Source organism: Pteropus vampyrus, unplaced genomic scaffold, assembly GCF_000151845.1.
Source record: "Pteropus vampyrus isolate Shadow unplaced genomic scaffold, Pvam_2.0 Scaffold876, whole genome shotgun sequence".
NCBI classification, from domain to species: domain Eukaryota; kingdom Metazoa; phylum Chordata; class Mammalia; order Chiroptera; family Pteropodidae; genus Pteropus; species Pteropus vampyrus.
In genome coordinates, this window is record NW_011889657.1 from 246,132 (window position 1) to 264,027 (window position 17,896).

The 17,896-nt window shown below is 39.8% G+C and overlaps 1 protein-coding gene and 1 non-coding gene across 2 annotated transcripts in view; both read right to left on the reverse strand.

Moving 5' to 3' along the window:
* LOC105309838 (protein kinase C-binding protein NELL1) overlaps positions 1 to 17,896 on the reverse strand; it is a 241,562-nt gene that overhangs the window by 206,404 nt on the left and 17,262 nt on the right. Inside the window, exons 5-6 of the mRNA XM_023526447.1 lie at positions 16,311 to 16,384; positions 9,632 to 9,731 (exon numbers count right to left, since the gene is read on the reverse strand). Coding sequence (XP_023382215.1) covers positions 9,632 to 9,731; positions 16,311 to 16,384 — 174 coding nt within the window. The remainder of the gene's footprint in view (positions 1 to 9,631; positions 9,732 to 16,310; positions 16,385 to 17,896) is intronic.
* On the reverse strand, positions 1,169 to 1,287 carry LOC111734220. The gene has a single exon (XR_002778377.1). It is a non-coding gene; the product is annotated as a 5S ribosomal RNA (ribosomal RNA).

Below are 17,896 nucleotides of genomic sequence, written 5' to 3' on the forward strand. Positions count from 1 at the left end.
CAATCCTATGAAACTGGAATTATTATCCCTATTTTAAAGATGTACAATTGAAGCTTGAAGTAGTGACTCATGGAAGGTACACAGAGCCAGGACCTAGCTAGGTCTGACTGAGGCCAGAGTGTTTAATCATTGTCTAACTCCACTGTCCACCCAAAAGTGACAAATTCCTAAGCATTCTACAATCCAAAGGATAAAAGAAGATATTTTTTTTGCATGTGTAGATTCAAACAACTCCAATTTACATTTCTTCTCATCTTCAAAAACAATTTTTTTCTGTTAGGTAATTCCAAATATTCTTATCAAAAATCTAACTTTAGTCAACCCAGCTTCCTGAAGTCAGGGTCTATATCTGATTCGTTTCTTTCAACGAAGAGCTACCCACACAAGAATAGATGGATAGATGCATGACTTATAAATGGATAGACAAGTAGACAGGCATAAATATGGGGGCGGTAAATTAATGAGTGAATGAATAGATGAATGAATCTATATGGCATTTAATGCCCCCTTATCAACCAACTGGAAGACAAATGTGCCAGGTTTGTTGGTCACCATTTTTCTTTCTTTAATTTTTATTGCAGTATAATTTACACACCATAAAATTCACTTTTGTAAAGATAAAGTTCAATGCTTTTTAGTAAATTTACACAGTTGTACAGTCATTACCACAATCATTTTAGAATACTTCCATCTCTCCAGCTTGTTATCTTCATTCTTAAAACTCCATCTCAGCATTTGAGTTGGTTCCAAGTCATAAATCCTCAATTAATTCTCCACATTTCAGAATCCTTCTAAAGGCTTTGTCCTTTTTACCTGATGTGTCTGAATAGCATGACATGTAAGATAGAGATACTTCCCTTCCTGAATATTTGCCTTCGGTTGCTACCTGCAGCCTCTTTCTCAAGTCCTCTAGCTAAGCTCTTATTACTTTTTTCTTCAGCTAGTTATCAACACAGTCTGATTTAAGAAAGTCATCCTCTTTCTTAAATCAATTTTTTTTTTCAGAATTAGAATCTGTGACCAGATGGTAGGCTACACACAAAAAAGCACGTGCACACACACACACACACACACACACACACAAAGCTTTCATACACACACGTATACATACAGGCAGAGTACCCAATATTCAAGTTCTTTTACTTGACTTTTTTTTTTTTTTTTTTAACGCCTACAGCACCTGGTCTTCCTAGGTGGTCTCCCATCCAAGTACTAACCAGTCCCCACCCTGCTTAGTTTCCGAGATCAGACGAGATCAGGCACATTCAGGGTGGTGTGGCCATAGACTTACTTGACTATTTTTAATACATGATTTTAGAGTCTCCAGAATTATTCCCCTATAAATAGAAGCACATAGTGACATCTTTCAACTAGCACTGGGCCAAATACAGAGAACACCTTAATTATAAAAGCTGTTACTTATTGACTTCTTCCAACAATCTAGGCATAGTGTTAAGCTTGTCACACACGTTCCTCATGAAACTCTCACAACAATCCTGAAAATTACCATCATCCTCACTTTACAAATTAGGAAAATGTGGATGAAACTTTAAGTAACTTAACCAAGGTAACACAGCCAAGAAGTGGCAGAATCATGATTTGACTCTAAAGTTATTAACATAAATCGCTGTGATGTAAATGCTTGGGAGCATAAACAATTACTAATGATTACTCTCTGATGATGTCTATGGATCTCAATCCTTCTATATCCTGTAAATTTTTTAAAATAGGTTCATCAAGGACCCACCAGCATGTTCTGCCAATCTGTTCTTAGTAGAAACTGAGTCTAGGACAATGCTTATGCCTAAACGTTTCTGGCCTCCAGATGAGAACATCCATCCATCTCTAGAAGGAATAATAAAGGCTCATAGTCTCTGTAAGAACACAGGAAATAACACTGACTATCCCATTCATTCCACTTTACATAGGTTACATCAATGTGGCCAACAGCCCAGCTGACATTCCATTTGGATACCCTCACAGGCATCTCCCAGCTCACTCAGCTAAAACTGAACTCTTGAAATTATTCTCAAATCCACACTCACTGGGCTCTCCATATCGACCTATGACACCTCTACCCACCCAAATGAGAAAACTAGGAATCATCTTTGCCCTCATCCCTTAAATACTGGCCCTTCTCAAGTTCTGTTAATTTTATTTCATAAATAGCTCTTGAATCTATCTCTTTCTCCTCTATTCCCTGGCAGTAACAACAACAAACCATCTTAGTCCAGACTATTATCATCTCTGAAATAGAAATTGCCTCATTTGCCTTCCTCTTCCCCCTTTTTCCTGTCTCGAATTTTCCTCACAAAAGAATCCTTTTAAAACATATATTGAATCATGTCACTCCCCCTCAAAAATATTTCAAGGGCTTCCTATTTTACTTTATAAAAAACACAAAATCCTTAACTTAGACTTGAGACAACAAACAAGGCTCCCCCTGTCCCTCCATCATTCCCCTCCAATTGTTACCAGACGTTCTTTTAATTACTCTAAATGACTCCAACTCTTCCTTGATTCAGGGTCTTTGCAAGTTTGTTCCACCAACTCAGATTATTACTACACATCCCTGCCAGAATAATTTCTACCCAATCTTGAGGCCTAGCTTAAATATAATCTATTTAGAGATGGCTTCCTTGTCTCCCAAATTTGAAGAAAGCCCCATTACTATTTACCACATCACTCTATTTTTCTTGTTCATAGCAGTTATCACAATCACTAATTATGTATTTATTTCTGTGTTTATTTGTTGAATGTCCATCTCCCTACTAGAAGCTCACCTCTTCAAGGGAAACTGTCATTCAAGTTGGTTCACCTTGAATCCTAACAACACATTATAGGCAGTCAGTAAGTATTTGTTAAGCTAATGACTAAATTCTCACAGTCCTCCAAACTAAAAACTAAGAATATTTTAAAAATAAATAAACCAGGCTCATAGATGTTAACTACCATCCCTATAATTATACAAATAATAGGTGATGGGTGAAAGAAATATAAACTCATATATGATTCTAATACCGAGTCTCTCTCTAGCACCCTATATAACTTCCCAGCCATAATTTTAATCAAGGGACATTCAAAGAATGCTGTCCCTGGCCTACAGAAACCAGTACTCCACGTGCTGACATTATTTTCTAGTCTGTGTCATGCCTTGAATAGTTCCAAAGGAACAAACCTTGTTTCTTTCTCCACGTCATATTTCATTATCATCTACTGCTTGAGGACTCAAAGTCAGAAAAAATATATATATCTTATCAAGCAACAGAACACCATCCATGGATGAGACACTAAGATGAGTGAGACCCACTTGGAGCTCACACTAGAGTTGCTGCAAGTGAGCAGATGCTCAGAGAAAGACATACAATCTGCTGAAAGAAGGTTCCAGGTTTTACTCAAACCACCTCCTTAATTTTAGTTCCTACCAGAGATACCATTCATTCACTTGACAAATATTCATTTAAACACCTACCATGAGCCCAGGTACTGTGCTAGATGATAGGGATATAAAAAATGCCATAAACAGCATGAATATAGCCTCGTTCATCTTATACTCTAGCAGAGACAACTGATGTTGAGTATCAAGCTACAAGGAGATACTGGGATGGAGTGAGGCAAGTATCTGCTCCAGGAATATATCACAGAGAAGGATCCTAACACAAAGTATTAAAGAAATTCGAAGGATGAATGAGGTTGGCTAGAAAAAGGATAAAGGTTTCAAACTCATAGGACAGCATGTATCCATAACACATTCAAGGAAATTAATGAAGAAACTTAAATGTTGGAGTCATATTTTTTTCTCCTCTATTTAGGAGCAGTCTAAAATTTAGACTCTCCCTTGTGGCCCTGCATCTAGAGTTCTCTTGCCAGTGTTACCAATAACACCTGTAAAACGATCTGCCGGTTTTAAAACTATTGGCCTAATATGCATATAATAAACCCTGCTTATTATAAAGACCCCACACACACACACACACACTGCCACTCTCCACATCCCACTCTGTACCCTTTATAATCACAGCAAAACCATCCACCTATTTTGCTTCATCTCTGGCTTCTACAGCCAATGATTGACCAGCATCTGTATGATTGACTACTGTGACTTCTTCCAATAGGCCACTACTTATGGGTAGGCCTTGGTTTCCCTAAGACAGTTAAAGTTTAATTCCACATAGAGCACCACTGCTTGCCCTCAATCTCCTGACCCTAACATATTTCCCAGCAGGTCGTGCAGGTAACCCTTGAAATAATGTACCTGGAAAATCTGAAAACACAGATCCAAAATTCTCTACCCTGACTTAAACCCTAGAAAACCAATACCTCTCACATCACTGTTACTTGCCCAGTCTTGAAAGTCATATAAGGAACAAAGCTATACTGAGTACAGTATGTTCCATTTGCCTCATTGCTATGGAGACAGGTCCACTCATAGACAGACTAGGAGGGATATGGCCGGAAGATCTTTTATGAAAACTGTATACCCTTATGTACTCTGGAACCAACACATATACCATGGAAGCCTCGGCCCTTGAGGGCTGAGTACATTTCTTTAGCTCCTGTAGACAGAGGGTTGGATCAGGATGGGCCTGTTAGAGACTGAGCTCTGGACTCTCACAGGTTCTACCTTAGAAAGCAATTGGTTTTTCCTATAGTAGGCAACACTTAAGAGTCTTCCTATCCAAGCAACCTGGCCTTAGTTGCAGGTCATTTTTCTGGGACAATGTGCCTTCTTCTGGAGGCTCCCTGGGCCCTGATCCGTTGTGGCACTTTCAGGACCACGGATTTCCTGGACTTCCTGAGACTGTACTTCAAATGCCCTGTTTCTACCCTCAACAGTTTAGTGTATAGCCCTGTCATTCCAAAGTCCACTGCAGCCCAGGGCTGCAAGGATTTTGATCAGATTCAATCTATCAATACACAGAGGACCTGACCCATCTACAAACTGCCTGTTCCTCTATTTAGGTACTAGCTTATATTCTCATTCAGCACTCTTTTCCAGCCTCTTTCCACCTCAAATACCCTGAAATCCTCTCTTTAACCCACTTCGATTACAAAGTCAGCTAAATGATAGGAAGATTAGGAAAAAATAAAAAAACACACACACACGTGACTCCAAGACTCTTTGGGAGAATTTAACTGAAAGGCACAAAATCTTAAATAATACAAATAATCTCACCTAATTTCAGCCCAGGCTAGATGACAAGGCAAGTGAACATGAATTAAAATTACAGATAAACTCATTGGAAACAGATGTCAGAAAGAATTTTGTTCCCAACAACGACAGTCTTAAACATGCAGCAAAACCCTCTCTAAAGTCACTGATGACATTGAAGATACAATTAGAATCCATAATGGGGAAAATAAAACCCTGAGGTGTGTTTCAAGAATTCTGGGATGAGCCAAATGATGGGTGTGTTTTCCTGGAGCGATCCGAGAAAACAGTCAAGATTGTCGGTTTTTCTTTCCCCTTTACAGAGAGCACCAGCATTGATGAGCAGTTGTTTTCTGCTGGTGTCACATTTACACTTTTATTACTTCTTCCCAGGCAGGGGCTAGGCAGGGGCATAGATGCCAATCTGGTGCCCATTCCCCCCTTTTCCACTTCATGACCTGACACTTTAAGTAGACAGGCTCCTGCTATATATAGCCATTACCTCAAGGTAATGATGAGAGTAAACAAATTTCACGCTGCTGGCACAAATGTCCTGAGGCGTCAGAGAAAACTGCAGTAGTGATTAGAGCTGTTCTGGGGAGTGCTGCTGGTGACTGAGACCTTGGACCCCAGCAATTGCAGAGCGACCTCTCCATGCCAACGTCCAACACCTTGATTCTTTTTGCATGTCTTCCCTCCTAAGTGTCATAGTTCTTTCCCTAAGGGCATCTTGGCTACACCAATAGCCCTGTGGATTTAACCAACTGTTCAGCTGATTACGTTTATTTTTCTCTAAAGGACAGGGGAATTAGTTGCAGCATTTGGCATAAAAAATCTGAGCTCCTAGTTGACACAGTGAACACCATAAGTCAATCAGAGCTTATTATTCTTAACTCTAAGGTCTTAGGTTTAATTCCCCAAAATAGAAAAATTCAGTGTAAACATATAGTCTATACCTCTTTAATTGGGGATGCTGCAGTATGTAGCCATATAAGAAAATGGGCATGACTCAATTAAAAAAAAAAAAATCCACTTCAAAATTAAGCCAAGTTATAACTTGAGGAAACAAGCTGTAACTCAGCAAAAAATGGGTTTTAACATTATTTCATAAATGCAATATATAAAGCCTATGAGGTGGTACTGAAAGTAATTTCATATAAAGTCACTGACATAAAAATAATAGATGTGGTAGGAACACATCTTCACCAACCTCATCTCCCACATTTAAAGAAGTAGTTCATAAAATGTGATCATTAAAACAAATGTTACCAAAAAAGTTGGAGAGCTTTCTAGATATTACATAACCAGCCAATTGGGGTCAGAAAGTAGAAAGCACTCTGTGCTTTCTCAAAGTCCTAGTCTAAGCCTCCTCGGGTAAGGTGGCTCATCAGAGTCCTAATGAAAATAAACCTTGGAAAACTTCAATTCCCTGAACAGACCTGAGAAAGGTTTTGAATTAGACTTTGGAGGAATGATAACTCTCCTGGGGCAGTATCCCTCAGAATAATGGCTTGACATTCACAGTAAGACAGAGAGAAATGACAAATATGCTAATTGAAAGGCCTCCGGTGCAGGTATTGAAAGAGGTTACAGCCACATCATTTTCTGTAACCAATAATATCAGGGCGGCAGAAACCATATAGCCGACATCACACCACTGAGCTCATCCCTGAAACATGGGTTTCAGGTCATCAGAGTCCCACCCCTCTGCTCACTTGCTGCCTGCCAGTTGGTACACAATCTCTATCCACAAAGCAAGCAGTACAGCCTTTCCATACGCAGAATAAAAATTACTTTATATAGAAATGGAGTGTTTCTCACATTTTCATTACTTTCTATTTTAGAGAGGGTAAAAGAGGAGGGGGAGAAGAACGGAATAATTTGCCTTACAAGAGGCCCACTGGGCTTTCCGAGTCTTGTCAGAATAGTAACTGTTCAACTCCCTCCTCCTCTTGCAAGACTCCACTCAGAAAACAGGAACATGGAGGAAAAGGTGAAAGGCAAATAGAAATCGAAGGGGAAAAATATTTCCTACAATATTGTGAGAGACTATTGTTAGTTCTAAAGATACTCTTGGGAAATAAATTGGAATTAAGAGATATGGAGCAAAAACCATGGGGAGCACAGTTTGAGACAATAGACCTTTAAGCTTATCTCGACTGATGTTTTTGTTAATTTTCATATAAATTTTACGTTTTCATGGGGGGGCGGGGAAAAGAATACCTCGCTGCTCAGACAAATATGCTTCTCACTTTCTGACTGTCGAATGTGCAGCACAACAAGCCCCAGAATGCGAACAAGTGGGCTGGATGTTCTGAGCTCTTCTCTGCTAAGAGTCAACAGAAAAGGAGGTAATGACGGTAAGTGGTGCTGAAAAGGGCCTTGGTCAAAAAAAATGCTTTCTTCATTCCAGTGTCTCAATTATGGTATGAGAGAATAGGAGAAACCCAAGAGAACCCATATATCTCAAGAGTTTAAGTCAACCAACTCCCCACAAGAAGTCTCTCTCACCATATCTTTTCTTAAGACATGCTCCATTTCCTGTCAAAATGTACAGCTGTCAAAGAGCATAAATAATTCTCTCTCATACACACCCCTCCACAAAAAATCATCAGCTGTCAAATAAAAGAGTTAGTAACTTCCTGGCTGAGAAGGAAGCAGGTAGGTGGAGGAAGAAGAAAATCCTCCATGTCACATGTTGGCCCCAGCCATGATCTAATCTCCAAAGCCTTATTCCTGCCTCCCACTTTTCCTTCAAAGCTATCAGGTTTAGTAAAAGCCAGGTTGCCTGCAGTGGGAGCCTTGAATAAGTCTACTATTTAATGAAATGTCACATCTCTCAGCATCTTCATTGGTAAGGAAGTACATGCATTCATAGAAGTACTAACAGAAGCAGTAACACCTGGTCTGTTGTAAACTGGGTCAAAGCAATGAAATTCCTCTTGAATTTCTATGGAATAATCAATGATTCTGCTCTAATGAAACCATAAATCAGAAAGGATTTACATAAACTGATCCCCACTTGGCACCTCAACAAATAGCAAGTGATGGATTTTGCATTAAATTATAAGACCTACCTAACAACCCAATCAGTTACCAATAAATGTATCCCTCTGGAAATGTCAGTCAATCGTTAGGGCTTTCTTAAGCATCCCAGCTGCAAACATGCTTGTAGCCATGAAAGCAGATAAATCAAGGAAGATACTCAGGTGGCATGGTTAGCATCTCACTGATTCTAAGAGCCATTTGTGAGGCTAGCAATGTACTCAGTTTTCCTAGGAATGTGACCAAAATATTGCTCTCTCATGACCAACCACAGAGAGAAATCTCAGCCTAAGCTGAAAACACTCTATGATAAAATATACAACATTTTTATAGATCTGAAGGTGCTGGTAGAGGGGCCAGCACATCACAGACTGCCACCCGTTTTTGTAAATAAAATTGTTTTGCAACACAGCCACACTCATTTATTTACCTATTGTCTATGCTGTTTTTGCAATACAACAGCAGAGTTAAGCAGTTGCAACAGAAACCTTCTGGCTCTGCAAAGCCTAGAATATTTTGTGGCCCTTTACTGAAAATATGTGCCGACCCTTGTGCTGGAGAAAAGATTGTTAAGAAGTAAAATATGAAGTTACCTGAGCTAAACTGCTACGCTGCTAGATTTTTCTTAACTCTAGAGGCTTCAAAGGTAAGCCGAAAGGGCTCTAGCTCACTGGGTATTTGAGAATGTGAAGAAGGATTTGTGGCGGGTATACTTTCAAAATAATAGTTATAATTAAACTGGATTTGCTTAAGACTTCAAATAAATTTTAGGTTCTCCTAATCCATATAATTCTGCGTAGGTAAGAAGTTTTAGAGAGGAAGTGATAGTGGAGCTGGGGTTTGAAAATATAGGAATAAATTTAGGGGGAAAAAAGGGAATTTCAGCAAAAAGAAGCAAAACAATTTCTGTCCCAGAATTAATAAGCAATTAAGTGTTGCTTACTTGAAGTTTTTTTCCTCTCAGGAAGCAAAAAAGTTATATATAAATCTATGAGTGAGGATTCACTATAAGTTATCTTCTGTCAAATATGGGAATTAGCCCATGGAAAGGGATGAAAAAAATGTTTCTAATCCTACTCATGAGAAATATGTAACAATAATAATGATAATGATCATCATTGCAGGAACTATCATCATTTTTATAGGAACTACTGTATATCAAATATTTACCACATGTTAGTCAGGATGCTAGGGGCTTATGCATTTTCCCATCGAATCCTCACAGCAGTCCTAAGAAGTAGATGCTATTATTATCCTCATTTTACAATTGAGGAGACTAGGAATGAGAAAGGTAAATAGGACATGCAAGTTTCTAAGGAGCAGAACAGTATCTTGGACCCAAGCTATTATCATCACACTCTTCATTAAACCCTCACAGCCATAAAGCCACTCCCACCCCCAGCCCAAGCATGGCCCACCACTGAGCCCACTCACCTCGACAGACACGACAGCACTGATTTTCTGGGAGAATGTGGTCCTTTTCTGAGCAGTTCAAAGTAGGGCACGCTTCTGTAATTTTTACTAAAACTCCACCCTGAAAGCCAAGTAACAGGGAAACAAAAACATTCATATGTTTAGTCAATGACACAAATGTATAATGCTCATTGTTAACAGCCTACAGTGATAACAACCTACAAGAATTAAGAGTACTCCCAAGAATTCCACAATCATGACAAAGTCACAAATTAAATTGGTGAGATTCTCAAAGAAGAAGGCAAATTTTCCTTTCAATGAACACTTTTTGAGTACAATCTACGTCACAGAAGGTCACTAACAGTGATGTGCTGGTAAATTGTAACAACTGACCATGGAATGGGACAGGGGAGCCCTGATTTATAGTGTCTGCTGATCTCTGTGGTGTAAACAACCCCAACGACGGCAGATTTTGAACTACCAACATGATATCACTGAACACGAAGTTGGGAATTACATACAATAAGCTCTCATGAGCTTCTGTGAGCCCATTTCAGTACTCCACTGGACCATAAGCACTGTGAACCCAAAGTTAAATACAACACATCTTACCTGCCTTTCATGAGCTGACAGTTCTGATGGGAAGAGAAAAAGGTCTTAAACTAGAAACCATAATACAGTACAATAAGTCCTAAAAATATATGCTCTAATTAAGGTATTACAATGTGTCATGGGAAAATAATTAATTCTGCCCAGATGTGGAGAAATTATGAAGATGCCACATTTGACAAGACTTGAATAATGGAATAAGATAAAGAAAAGAAACTTTCCCAGCATAAGAAACAGGCAAGGAGCCAAGGCACGCAGGTATGAGTGAAAGAAGGTTGTTTAGATGAACACTAGATTTTCTCTAAATATAAACAAAATCATAATGAAATCTTAAATATGTGGCCAGGTGAATCTTTATGACTTCACTTCACCAGAGGTCCTCTTTGTTGACATTCTTAACGTCTGTATTTAGTTATGCTCTGAATTTTAAATAGTCCATTATTATAGGGAGTTTGAATGTCCCTTATTTTATACAAAATGTTAAGCTTTTCTCCCTCATTCTTAAGAGGATGTGTAAGTCAAGCAAGACACAAGCTCTAGAAAAGGAGTCTCATTTAAGGCTGGAAGGTAATTCCCAACACAGACGGGAAAAAGGGGTGGGTCTGGGCAGCCAAGAGGGCTGGGGGAGACACTGAGCTTTCGATCTCCAAGAGACTCTATCATGCCAGTGCCCCCACAGTTCACTGATTTGGCAGGAATTCCCATTATATCAGACACACTCATTCTTACATATGAGCACAAACATAATTTTAATGTCAAGTATAAGTTTAATTTCCAACTACCTGTCATTTGGATAATTTGCATCATGGCTTCCCTGCCTTTCTCATATTTTTCAGCCCAGACAGTCTAGACTCCAGCATTCCTTGGGAGGTCTTTTTTTTTTCCTTCCCCTTTGCTCTTCATCTTTGATCTGTCCCAAGGTAACTAGATCTCTTGGTTTTCCTGTGATTCTATCTTAAAACTGGCCCTAAGATCTGAGAATTGATTCTGCTATTCACTCAGTCCTCCTTTTCAGCTACATTCCATTCTCATCCTTCAATCCAGGCTACGCTGGCACCTCACCTCAAGAGTCAGTACCAGTCTTAAAGCTAGACTACCTATTAGATGTACCTTCCTTCCTGCAACAGGAAATCAAATCAATTATTACAAACCAATGGAAGTTAATAATTTTACTATCAGCAGCATGAGCTAAATGAAAAGGAAAATACAATGCTTAATTACTTACCATTATAGCCTCTACTTCTATCCTTCAATATTAACATATTCATTATCTACTGCCTCCTTGCATAAATAGAGCAACGGACACTGTTGGATCTCTTTTTTCAGTTCTGTGTGCCCATCCCCAAGCTCCTGAATGCTTTGTGGCTCCTGGCTTGTCCCTGCCATCCTTAGAGGGATGCCCTTGGGCACTGGAGCCACTTTGCCCAGAATGCCAGAAGTTACCTGCAAAGTCTACAACCCTCACTCCCACAGCCCAAGCCAGGGATTAATAGGCATGAAAGGTTCTCTACCTTGAGGAGCTGGGGTAAAATTCATCGTCCAGACCCCTCATGGCCTTTCACTTAAAATCTCTCTTTGCTCAGTTTCTTGCCATTCATATCCCACATCGCCCACATCCTTACTGGTGTCTCCGTGGATCTTAATAAATCACTTGTACTGAAGTCCTTAGCTTAGGATCTGCCTCTGGGAGAACTCACACTAAGATAATTTTCACTTCTGCTATCAAAAACTAAACTGTTAGAAGAGATTATCTCTAGGTGGTAAGATTCTGGAGTGATTTCCATTTTCTTCCTTATACTCTTCCCTCTATATTCCAAATTTTATATCTTGTATCTATATTTGCTTTTGTAAAAAAAAAAAATTGTAAATGCTACAGAAGATTTTTTTAAATAATCACTCATGAAGGGTTCTTTTTATAAAAAAGTCTTGCTTTGACAACTGATTAAATCAATCACCAATTCTAATCAACCTTTAACATATTTAATAAGTGAGATAATTCCAAATGATTAAACAGAGACAAACCCCTTTGAATCTGAAAACAGTACAAACTGTGATAACAGTAGCATGAATTTGAAAATAATATGAACTTTGATTACAGTAGCATAAATGCCACCAAATCCATTTAGTCCAGTCACAGAATTAGGCACAAACCTTTTTTAAGTTTATTTTCAAAACTACCTCTAGTAAGAAGTATCTGATGATTGACATTTTTAAATCCTCCTAATTACGGTGTGTTATTTTATGACCATTGGTGGAAAAATACAATTCTTCCATTCTTTCTCATTTAGAGCAAATGCCTCTACTGTCATTAGTCAAATATAAACACTTTCAAGTTACTGACCAGTGTGCTTCAATCTGAATTTCTAATAACGTATAAAAAAAAATCCCTGGGATTAAGAAATATTACAGAGCAGCAAAATTGACAAAATTGAGCTGCATGCTAGAAGATATTATTCATCTTGGTTTTTTAAAAACAATATGTTAACTTCTGGAAAAACGTGGTGAAAAGGTGTGGAACAAGAGTTTGTTTCTTATCTAATAGGTGTTACTGAAGCTAAAAGGTGTTGCTGATCCCAGGAAAATGGAAATTGATGGATCTCCAGGCAGCCCTTTGCCACCTGCGGAATCTGCATTTCAACCACAGAATGCAGAAAATTTTTGAGTAATTATTTGCTCAATTCTCCCAAGGATAGTACTTACATAGAACCATTTTAAATACCTAGAGGAGAAGATAATTCATTACATACAATAGATATCATAGGGCAGTAAGACTTAAATCTTGAGAAAGGCTGCCCAGGAAATACCTGAGGGCCCTCTCATCCTACACCCATCACCTTCTATCCCTGCAGAAAACATCTATTAAATGTGTCCCAAAGCTCTTACATGGCCTTTTATAAATGCCACTCTTTATCAAGGGAATCAATGAGCTATCATCTGACCAATCTTAGATGGACTAAAAAGTGATCATCCAATCTTTCTGAACCTACTCTTCTAAAATTTAGAAATGATAATTATTTCCAAATAAGTCTAATACCATCAGGCATGGCAGTGAAGAGGCTAAGAAAGGAGCCTTTGGAGCCCAGGTGACACAGGCTCAGAAGCCGGCTAGCTCACTTACTAGCTCTGTGACTTTGATATTCTGTACCTCAATTTCCTCATCTGCAAAATGGTGATAATGATAGGACCTATCTCAAAGGGTTATTATGAGATTTATATGAGATAATATGTTTAAAATGTTTTAAGTAGTGGCTAGAAAATACTAAGTACTCAAGAAATGTTAAATATTAGTGTCAATGGCCCTTCTCTCTATACACAAATAATCATTTAGTAAATAACTGTAGAAATAAAATAAGAAATTAATGACTTTTTAAAAGGGGATGAAGTTATTCATATATACACATAATATAGAGAGTAGGCAAGAGAATTAAAAATGTTAATCAAGCTACATTCAGAGGCTGCAATATGCTGATCAGCCCTGCAGCCAGGCCAGGAGGACACCTTTAGAACAAAAGAAGATTTCTGCTGAGATTACTAACGACCCATTCTCCACACCTGTGAAGGGGAAACAGGAACCGAGAGTCATTCTCTATGGCTAAAACCATGGGGAACCTATGGATTAAAGGCTGGGAACTGCCAGCAGGCCTTTTGCTCTACATATTACCTTTTCAGACTCTTCTCCTTCCTTATTGTATGTCCATATCAAAGGAAATGGATTAACAAAGTCTTTTAAACTATAGCTCAATAAAGAATGATATATAAACTGAATTCCCCAAAACCCTCAGGATCGCTCTAACTGTCCCTCTCACTGTCTTTCTCTCCTTACTTTTCACTCTGTCCCTCTCAGTCTCTGCCTCTGAGAGGAGACCACACTCTGTCTGTGGAGTGTTATCCCTTTTCTAATAAACTTTCCTTTTGACTCTTGAATTCTTTCTTCACTCTTCACCAAAGGACTCTCTTCTTCTCTCGGTATAGGGCTTGGTCTCCCCTCACTACCTCGGAGAAATTTGCCTTATTCTGCATCACACACACATGCATACATGCCTACATGCATATACGCACCACTTGCACAAAGAGAATAACCTGTGTGTCCCAACTTATTTCTAATTTGTAAAAACATAACGAAACAAAAACAGTAAAAGATGAACCCAAGTGTGTACAGCACCTACAATGTGCCAGTAACAGTGGTAAGAGCTATTCCAATAAGCTGGCATTTAAATCCATGTCCATATCTTCTAAAGGTCTTAAATGGTGTCTGCCTTGATCCTGTCTGATGATAACAGAGATAGAATCATAACTGTGACCTTTCTTCATCACCAGCTGCCTCTGCTCAAAAAGTAAAAGGGGTTGCTAGCTGTAAGTGACAGATAAATGGCAGATACTGGGATCATCAACAGAGTGGGCAAAACTGCCTCGGTCATCCCAGCTTCCTCCGCGGTAGAAGAAAAAGTAGGGGTTTTAGAATTTAAATCCTTTTCCCTCCCCTAGAACGGGAACAATTTACAGAGGACATGACATCCATCTTATAGTCAGATGTATGGTCAGGTGGAATAGTAACAACGGTTCACATTTATTGAGGACTGACTTTGTGCCAAGCACTCTACCAAGTTCTTCACATGCTTTATCTTATTTAATCTTCCCAACATCCCTATGTGGTAAACTGTCAGCCCCAGATTGAAGACCACCCACCAACCCCCAACTCTCTGGCCTGGGAGCTTGCCTTGTTGATCAAGAGAGCACAGAGCCCTTGCTGTCACACCATCCCTACCTCTGCCACAGCCTAAGGAGCCCCTATGCACAACATCCACTGATGCAGAGACCACCACACCTGCATACCCTCAAACCTGGGCCCATGGGATCTCTGCATTCCTAGTGGCAGCCAAGAAAAAGTGAATAAGAAATACAATAGGGAAGTTCAAGGGAGTTAACTGCTGGGGTAGATTCTGACCAAAGAGAGACAGTAAATAAGAAAGAGCCTTCCCTTCCCCCAAACTACCAAGCCCCTATTAAAAAAAAAAAAAAAAGGATTCAAGCTCCTTGAGAGCTTCTGCAGGTTTCTAATGCTTGATTCTCCTCTGTCTTTAAAATACAGCCCTTTCTTTTCCCCAAGGATGAAAAGCAAATGAAAAAATATAGGTGCAAGCACTAGCAAAGATGGTCTATTCTGAAACACAGTGGTTCTGGTCAGCTGTTCTGGAGATGCCTCGTAAAACCAGCTGTGCTTTGTTGTGGGGCGAGGGTGGCTCCGTAACGCACCACCTCATACTCGGTCTCCCCGCTTCCCTGTTTCTCGCTCTTGCATTCCTGGGACGGCACCTCTCCCGAATAATTGCATGGCTGCCTCCCATACTTTATCCAGCACTTTGTTCAAATATCGCCTTCTCAGAGAGGCTCTCCCAGACCACCCATCTCCACCCCAAAGCTCTCTATCTCTTCAGCCTGCTTTGTATTATTTATAGAATTTGGCATTATATTGTATATTTATTTTCTTACTGTCTGTCTCCTCCACTAGGCTGCAAGTTCTATAAACATGGCGGCAGGGAGGGGGGTACTTTGTGTTGTTCACTATTGCATACCCCAAATTTAGTATAATGCTGATATGTAACAGTTGCTCAGTGTATGTTTGCTGAATGATTACTGAATGAGATCTATGGTTCTATGCATCTTATTTTAAGAAATACATGGGAGGAAGCAAGCAGGAGAAAGAGGCAGTTTCTAACACTGTATCTGATACCTGGGAGTAGAGATGGCACTGTCCACAGCTGGCATCACAGACTGATTCCAACACGTCTCAAAACTCTTTCCAGGGGACACCTGCCAATCTCCCTACTCATAGTAACTGCTAGCTCCCTTCCACTTCTCACATCCTTCCCTGAATAGCTTTTCCCAAGGCTACCTGATTCACAGATATCCACAAACTAACCGCACAACGACAGTGGCTGGGACCTCCCCACCTGGACCTCCAGCCCACCACAGAGAGTCCTGCCCCTCAGGCACCCACTCAGGCCAATATGCTCCACTCAGGAACCCTATTAAAGCCCACATAGCTATCTGTCATGATCCCTATCATTTGGAAATTAAGATTGAAACTTACTCGGCATTCTCGACAGCTCTTGGTTAAAATACGCTGGCCTTCTGCAAGGACTTTTCCTCCATAGATACATTTTGCTGTAACAAAACAGAAAAATGGATCAGACAGACATGCTATGCAACAAAATGATCTCAGAAGTGCCATCAAACTCCAATAGATTCCACAAACATAGATTCTCTGATTCTCAGCAATACAAATCTCTTTGTCTAGAGTAATACATGGGAATAGTGTCGGGTAACTGTTGAATTCCCCAGTCAGCCTGTCATCATGATTACGTTTGCCATGAGCCCTTCACACCAAGAATATACAACTATTGCAATGGTGCAGTTGCAGAAGGAACTAGAGAGTGAAACGATGTGGTTAGAAGTTAAAACAAAGAAGTGGTTGTCATCTCCAGGGAATGCAATAGCAATAGCTTTGATTCAGACACTCCAGCTGTAAGATGAATAAGTAGGTGAAAGGGAACTCATATATGTTCCAATCATCAGAACCTTGGCCATAATGCAGAAAGGTTCCATTTTTTCCCTTGTGATCATGAAAAGTGCATGTCCTTAGCACATCTGTTCCCCAGAAGCTCAGAGACAATGGAGAAATACAAGCCAAGCCAGTAGGTGCTTTATCAATGCACTAGAGAGACTGCCTTTGGAAAAGTGAGCTTAACAGGCTAACAGGGACATGGAGTAGATAAGCCTTTTAGAAAAGTTAGAAGCATAAATGGAGCTCCCACTACTCAGCGGAGATTCCACTGGGACTCAGTCTTTGATTCAACTTCCTGACCAACTTTTAAACAAGTACAGAATACGCTAATTTGATAAGACCCTAATGTGTCTCCATCAAATTTTCCAGCCCCATTAACAGGAACAAAAGTCCTGATCGCTTCCTCTCCCACACAGATGAGGATTCCTGTAGCCCTAGTCCTCAGGCAAAGCAGAAGTGAAGACATGCACTCTAAGAGATCCCTACCTCTAATCACTGTTTGTCTTAGAAAACCACCTCACCTCTCAGGGTCTCCATTTCTATAGCGGTTTTAAAAAAAAGTTAATTAAATGTGATAGTCTCCTAGTTCTACAATCTTATGACTCTCCTGGAATGTTCAAGTACATAGGGACTTTAGCAATCAACTTGTCTAACTCCCTCTTGTTAGTCACAAAAGGAGCAAAGCCCAGAGGCACTGGTCTACTTGACCTCACGAACACACAGTGGATGCTGGCCATACTGTGCTACCCATATCCTCCTCCATGGACAAGCGACACATTCCTGCAGCTGCTGGGACAGTTGACCATCAACAGCTCTCAGCTACATATTGATTTAGGACTTGCCCTTGGCTAAAAAGAGCCACCTTGCCCAAAGTCAAGTCCTCTTCAGCCAATGAGTGATAAGCCCCTTGCCGCAGCTCAAGATAACTCTGAAAGGTCATTCCAGCTCCAGAACGCTCTAAAGGAATGACAGACATATTTGTTGTAACTGCAGTTCACTGCAGTTCATCCTCTGGTTCTGCCCAATTCTGTTTTCTTCTCTATCACACTCCCACCTGGGAACTGATCCTGACAGAACTTCCTACTAAAGTATAAATCTCCATTTCAGAGTCT